Source organism: Olea europaea, unplaced genomic scaffold, assembly GCF_002742605.1.
Source record: "Olea europaea var. sylvestris unplaced genomic scaffold, O_europaea_v1 scaffold864, whole genome shotgun sequence".
In the NCBI taxonomy this organism is placed as follows: domain Eukaryota; kingdom Viridiplantae; phylum Streptophyta; class Magnoliopsida; order Lamiales; family Oleaceae; genus Olea; species Olea europaea.
In genome coordinates this window covers 160,852-168,372 of record NW_019267092.1, presented here as the reverse complement: position 1 = coordinate 168,372, position 7,521 = coordinate 160,852, and the positions used below count along the sequence as shown (strand labels likewise).

Sequence of the window (7,521 nt, the reverse complement as noted above, 5' to 3'; positions counted from 1 at the left end):
GTAATCTTTTTATTAATATTTAATTCAAAAATAAATATATCTAAATATTTATTTAAAAATCTATGCACCGAGTGAATATTTACTCCATGTACGGAGCAAAATAAAAAAATTTATGTTTGGAAATTTTTTCTTATTTATTCATATTGTAATTTATTTTGTAATTTGTTATTTTGATATTATAGATAATTTTTTTCTATTTAAAATTTTTATGAATTTTTTTCTCTTTATTTATGATTGAATTTAATTTTTTCAATTATTTTTTCTTTCAATGAAAGGAGGATTTTTTTTTCTATTTAAATTTTTTCAATATTAATTTATTCTATTTAACAATTTTAAAATTTTTTTCTATTAGTAAAGGTGGAAATTACTACTTTTTTTTTGCACAAAGCTGAATGGTTCATTTTTGTCACATGCGTTTTCATATTCAATCGGTTTGAAATGGGTTTTGTCAAAGTGATTTTTTTATTATATTATCCCTCCTTATTTTACTGTTCATTTTTGTCACATTGATTTTCACATTGAACTGATTTAGTCCTTTGAATTTGACACACAATGCTCTTTTCTTCATTTTCTTACGTTATCATCTGTTAATCATATACTATAATTTTATTAGTAGTAATATTTTTTTAAATAATATTTTGTCATATTGTAGCTTTTTTTTATAATTGGTAGAGCAGAAACGACGTCGTTTTATATTTTACCTGCAACTTACATGCTTTGAATCTGACACACGGTACTCTTTTTTCATCTTCTCACGCTATTAACTATCGACCATATCCTATAATTTTATTAGTAATAATAATTTTTAAAATAATTTTATATATAAAAGTTATTTTTTATTTCTAAAATGTAAAAAGTTATAACTAAAAAGATCACTTAAAGTGTTTTAAAGGTAAAACGAACTTATAATAATGAAAGTTACTTATAAGTAAAAAAATATTAGCTTAAAATTTTTCAAGTATAAATATTTAGGTATATTTAGTTTTATAAATTAAATATTAATAAAAATATTACACTATTTAGAATATAAAAAAGTTACTTATAAGTAAAAAAGTACTTCAAATTATTTAAAAGTAATAAAAAAATTTATAATTATAAAAGGTACTTATAAGTAAAAAAATATTAATCCCTTATTCTCTTATAATTGCAAAAGCTATTTATAACTAAAAAAATATTAATTTAAAATTTTTTAAGTATAAGTATTTAGATATATTTAGTTTTTTAAATTAAATATTAATAAAAATATTATACTATCTAAAATGTAAAAAGTTGTTTAAAAGTAAAAAAATTAATTCAAGTTGTATAAAAGTAATAAAAAACTTATAATTGTAAAAGTTACTGATAGATAAAAAATATTAACTTAAGATTTTAAAATAAATATTTAGATATATTTAATTTTTTAAAATTAAATATTAATAAAAATTACTATAATTAAAAAAAAAATTATATATCACTCCATGGACGGACAATTTGCATGGAGTGTCTCCATAGTTTTTTTATTTTATTTTATCTTTATCTTTTTTTTTAATTATAGTTTTTAATTATAGTAAATTTTTTTATTAATATTTAATTTAAAAAATTAAATATATCTAAATATTTACTTAAAAATGCTGAAATTAATATTTTATTATATATAAGCAGTTTTTACAATTATAAATTTTTTTATTACTTATAAATAACTTGAAGTAAATTTTTTACTTATAAGGATCTTTTTACATTCTAGATAGTGTAATATTTTTTATTAATATTTAAATTAAAAAAGTTAAATATATCTAAATATTTATTTAAAAATCTATGCACATGGTGAATATTCACTTCGTGCACGAAGCAGAAAAAATTTAAGTTTCCGAAAAAATATTCTTATTTATTCATTTTGTAATTTGTTATTTTGATATTATAGATATTTTTTTCTATTTTAAATTTTCTATGAATTCTTTTCTGTTTATTTATGATTAAACTTAATTTTTTCAATTACTTTTTCTCTCCGTAAAAGGAGAATTTATTTCTATTTAAAAAATTTTCAATATTAATTTTTTTATAGTTAAATTTTTTTTCTATTGGTGAAGATGGATATTACCGATTTTTTTTATACAAAACTGGACTGTTCATTTTATCACATGCATTTTCACATTCAATTGATTTGAAATGGATTTGGTCAAAGTGGTTTGATTTATTTATTATATTATAAAAAAAATAAAGTAATATGCTATGTATCACTCTTTCAAGTCACTAATTTTTTCTCATTCAGTTCAATCGAGTAGCTTTCATGTACGAAAAACTCTCCAAATTATTGTTTCTTTTTGTGGGGAAAAAAATATCGCTTAGTCCTCATCTCAAATCGCAGGGAAGAAAATCGTAGAATTTGTGACAATTATCTTTGCGTATGTTCAGGGCCGGTCCTGGGCTGAGGCGAGTGAGGCCCGCGCCTCAGGCCCAGGACCATAGGGGGCCTCGTTTTGGTCCAATTAATTTTTTTTTTAAAGAAAAAAAAAGACCAGCTCAAATTGAAAAACGAGATCATATACAGCAGCCCCATTCCCCAAGCCCTAACTCAAAATAGCTTCAAAGTTCAAGTGTTCAACCCGTTGGATCTTCAATCTTGGTCTCTGGTTCACCGTTCAGGCGTTCACGAAGTGGTGCAAATAAATCTTCTGATAAATCTCGAGCAAATCCAACGGAGGTGAGTCAGGTGACTGCCGACTGGGGTGATTCCTGGCACAAGGTTCGCTCTCTTACTTTAACCTGTGCGACTGTGCTACCGTCTCAGTTTCTTGCCAGTAGTTTGAAACTTCGAATGTTTTGGGATTTGTGAATAAGTTGTATGATTTTTCATTTGTGATTCTTGCCTGCTACCTTCTCAGTTTCTTGCCAGTAGTTTGAAACTTCGAATGTTTTGGGATTTGTGAATAAGTTGTATGATTTTTCATCTTCATCGGATTTCAATTTCACAGATAGCACAGGTGAATTGGGCTGGGAAAATAAATAAGGCAGAACTTTTCTGACTTTTTTTATGTCTCTGCTTTCCTTTGTGGTTCGGTTCATTCATTTGAGGGACAATTGAAAGTCAAACAAATTTGCTCTAGCCTCTACGCATGGTCGTGTGATGAGCACGTGTCTTCTAAAATTCAAAATTCTAGAAATTTTCTGTCAACCAATTATATATAAGAGGCATAAGTGATAATATTATCAATTTAATAGCATCGTGTATGCATATAATCATTAGCCACAATTAATTTGTTTGTATATTATTCTAGCGCACAAATCCAAAGTCGGACCTCTTTTTTTTTTCCAAAGTCGGACCTCTTTGGGTTTTCCTCTTTTTTATTACAATTTCTTTCTTTGCCCTATCCTATTATTTTATTTAAACAAATAGATCATACATGATGAAGGATCTGTTAAAAGGTAATTGTTGGGAAGGTGCAATAAGGATTTTAAAAATGATATATCTTGATTACTGAAAGAACAGAAAACATGCATAAAGAGCTTGCCATCTTCTGTAAAGAAGCTGTTGCAGTAATACATAAAGAGCTTGCCATCTTCTGTAAAGAGCTTGCCATCTTCTGTAAAGTAATATGCTGAATGGTAGAGTTTATATGTGTAAATAGAGAGTTAGTCCCCAACTTTTGAAATAGAACATTTTGGCCTTCAATATTCCATTAATATTGCAAAATTATTTTTAGTTGATAGAAACGGTGCTTAACCCGAAGTGGCTCTGCTACCATATTTCATTAAACAAATTAACTTTTTAGCAAGTTTGTAAGGATTGTAATTTTGAATGTAATGGTTATAAAAGTCTTATGTATTCAAACGTCAAATATTAACTAATTATCGAGAACAACTAACTAAAACCGAACAATAAAATCAAGGCTTGCCGCTCTTAAATATTCTTAATTCCCTCATCACTAGATCTTACGCTTGGCAATCTTAGACATCATATATAATTTTATATAAATTTTTGTTTCAGGCTTGTGAGTTGTGACGAGATCATACTCGACGGTGTAATTCCACAATTATCGTCAAAATTTCACTTCTCAGGTAAGTAATGGCTTGCCCTAACTTGTTATTAAAGAGATTGAAAATGTTTGAAACCTTGTCGGCTTATATAATTGCAGTCTGGTCGGCTTATATGATTAGTTATTGTGGGATGAACAATTGCACAGGCGCACATAGTAATTGTATTGGAAATTGTAATTGTGTGATGATTGAAATATTTTGTAATTGATTTTTAGGATAATCATTGGACATTAGATACAGACTCATACACTATGCCTCCTAAATATGAGTCTGGTGCTCAAAAGAGGAAAAGGAAACGAAATGAAATTGCATTGATTCAAAGTCAAGTAGGGGATATTAACAAGTACTTCAAAAGCAACAATGTGAATGCGTTGAATGAGGATGAAGTAGAGATTCAACCTGCCCATGTTAATGAAGTAGATAGTACGGATGAAGAAGTGAGTCAACTTGACTATGTTAATGAAGTAGATGATAAAGAAGAAGAATTGATGAAACCGGCCTCTAATAATGAAGAAGATGATAAGGAAGAAGAGTGTTCATTTTCTCTAAATTTGGATGATCTCGGGAATTGGAAAATCATTGATCAGAAAACAAGAGATTACTTGGTTGAAAGGGGTCCAAAAAGAGTTGATAACATCTCATTTCCAAAAGATTGTACAAATAGACATTTCGATTCTTCACAATATAAGCGACTGCTACGAAATGGGCAAACAATTGATAGAAGATGGCTAGTATATTCAATATCTATGGACATGATCTTCTGCTTTTGTTGCAAGTTATTTAAAACATCCAAAAATGTGACCAAAGTTGGCCAACTAGGTAATGATGGATTCAAAGATTGGCATAATTTGCATCGGTCTATTAAAAGTCATGAAGGAAATGAAGACCATTTATGTTGCATGACTGACTGGATTGAATTGGAAAATAGGCTTCGAACAAAAGTTACAATTGATAAAAGTGTTGAATTGTTGATCGATCCAGAAAGAGAACATTGGAGGCATGTATTAACAAGGATAATCGCTATTATTAAAAGACTCGCCAAAAATATCTTGTCATTTCGAGGAGATGATGAGAGACTAAATGTTGAGAATAATGGCCTATTTTTACAAATGGTGGAAATGGTTAGTGAGTTTGATCCAGTAATGAAAGAGCACCTTCGGCGGGCTAATGCAAAAGAGATTCAATACACGTATCTTGGCAAAAAAAATCCAAAATGAGTTGATACAGTTGTTGGCTAATGAGGTGAGAAATGCAATTATCAAGAAAGTTAAAGATGCAAAATATTTCGCGATTATACTTGATTGTACTTCAGATGCAAGTCGTGAGGATCAGATGTCTTTAATAGTATGATTTGTATATGATTCAGCAAACTTACCTACAGTTGAGGAACATTGGCTTGAATTTTTGAAGGTAGATGACACAACAGGACTTGGACTTGCAACCGAGCTTCAAAAGGCTTTTGATCAAATTTGATCTGGATATTGATGACATTAGAGGGCAAGGGTATGATAATGGATCTAACATGAGCGGGAAGCACAAAGGTGTACAAAAAAGGGTACATGAAATGAATCCCCGAGCTTTCTATACTCCATGTAGTGCTCATAGTCTAAATCTAGCATTATGTAATATGGTGAATTGTTGTTTCAAAGCTGTATCCTTCTTCGGAGTGATACAACGCATCTACACTTTATTTTCCTCTTCTACCAAGCGATGGAAAATTTTCAAAGATAATGTAAAAGGGTTGACGGTAAAGCCATTGTCACAAACATGTTGGGAAAGTCATGTTGAGAGTGTGAAGCCTATAATGGAGCAAATTGCACAGATAAGAGAAGCCTTACTTGATTTGGTAGAATCTAACGAAGATCCTAAAGTGAAGAGTGAAGCCGAATCGTTAGCAACACATGAACTTCAGAATTTTGAGTTCTTGCTTGGCATAGTAATCTGGTACAGGTTGTTGCATGCAGTTAATATTGTGAGTAAATTTCTTCAAACTGAATCCATGGATATTGATCATGCTATCGATCTATTGCAAGGACTTGTTTTATTTTTTGAAGATTATAGAGAAATCGGATTTTCCGTTGCTATGGATGAAGCAACAAAAAAGGCAAATGAAATGGAAATTGAAGCTGTATTTACAGGAAAAAATCATAATTCGAAGGAAAAAACATTTTGATGAAAGCGGTAGTGATGAGGTAAAGCAATCAGCAGAAGAATCTTTTAGAGTTGAGTACTTTGTTTTTATAATTGATCAAGCTCTATCTTCTCTGAGGGGTCGATTTGAACAATTCAAATAATATGATGACATATTTGGATTTTTGTTTAATTTGAAAAGGTTAAGGGATGCAACTTTATCAAGTTTGTTGAACTCTTGTATGAATCTTGAGAAATATCTTGAACATGATGGGCGTTCGGACATCAGTGGAGATGATTTATGTTCGGAGTTACAAGTCTTGAAAATTTATTTACCAAATGAAGCAACAAGAGCAATTGAAGTGCTGCAATATTTGAAAACTCACAATATTTGTTACCCAAATGCTTATATTGCTTACAAAATTTTGTTAACCATACTGGTTACAGTTGCATCGGCGGAAAGAAGTTTCTCAAAATTGAAGTTGATCAAAATCTATCTTCGATCAACCATGTCACAAGAAAGATTAAACGGGTTGGTTATGTTATCAATAGAAAAAGAAATGGTTGGGCAGCTAAATTATTCAGATTTGATTGATGTTTTTGCCTCTAAAACGGCAAGACGAATAGTATTCAACTAATTGTTTGAAACATTGTTGGTTTTGATGGTTTATAATATAAATCGTTACTATAATATATTTAGTTGTTGTTTTAATGTTAGTTTTTTAAGTTAGTAATAGATCGCATAATATACCGTTGAATTTTATATTTAAATTGCTTTCGCTAGGGGCCTACTTTACACGCTTCGCCTCAGGGCCCATAAATCACAGGACCGGCTCTGCGTATGTTCTTGGAAAAAAAAAATTTGTTTGTATTTCCGTTTTTTAAGGTTTATTTAAGATACGTAGTTTTTATTTCTGTGTTTACAAGAGTTTGTTTTGGTTATGTTTGTAGTCTTTTTGGTCCAGTTAGTTGTGTTTATAGTTCTGTTGTTGTTTGTATTTGTAAAGAGGATTGTTGATTTATTCAGTAGTTCAAAGATGTATGTATCACCCATTTATAGTTCCTTTAAGGAGAGAAAATGTGCCCAACATATAAAAAGAAAAAGAAATTTATAATATGAACAAAATAAACTTAAAAAAATTATGTAATTAAACAAAAATATTAAACAAATTAGAGTTACAAAAATGAAACAAATAATATATTAATATTATTTAATTAAAATAAAAAAATAAATTTTATCATAAAAGAGAAAAGAATTAAAAAGAATTTTAAATCCAAAATAAAAAAAATTTATAATATGAACAAAACAAATTTAAATAAAAATTAAGGAAAAAAATACTCTTCGTGGACGGAGAGCATATCTCCATCCACGGAGAG

General features: G+C 29.0%; 1 protein-coding gene across 1 annotated transcript; it reads left to right on the top strand.

Moving 5' to 3' along the window:
* The first annotated feature begins 4,265 nt into the window (after positions 1-4,265).
* Positions 4,266-5,487, top strand: LOC111391960. Its single transcript, XM_023017242.1, has 3 exons — positions 4,266-4,478; positions 4,791-5,211; positions 5,381-5,487. Exons 1-3 carry the CDS (start codon positions 4,266-4,268, stop codon positions 5,485-5,487), a joined length of 741 nt encoding a protein of 246 aa, XP_022873010.1.
* Positions 5,488-7,521: the final 2,034 nt, after the last annotated feature.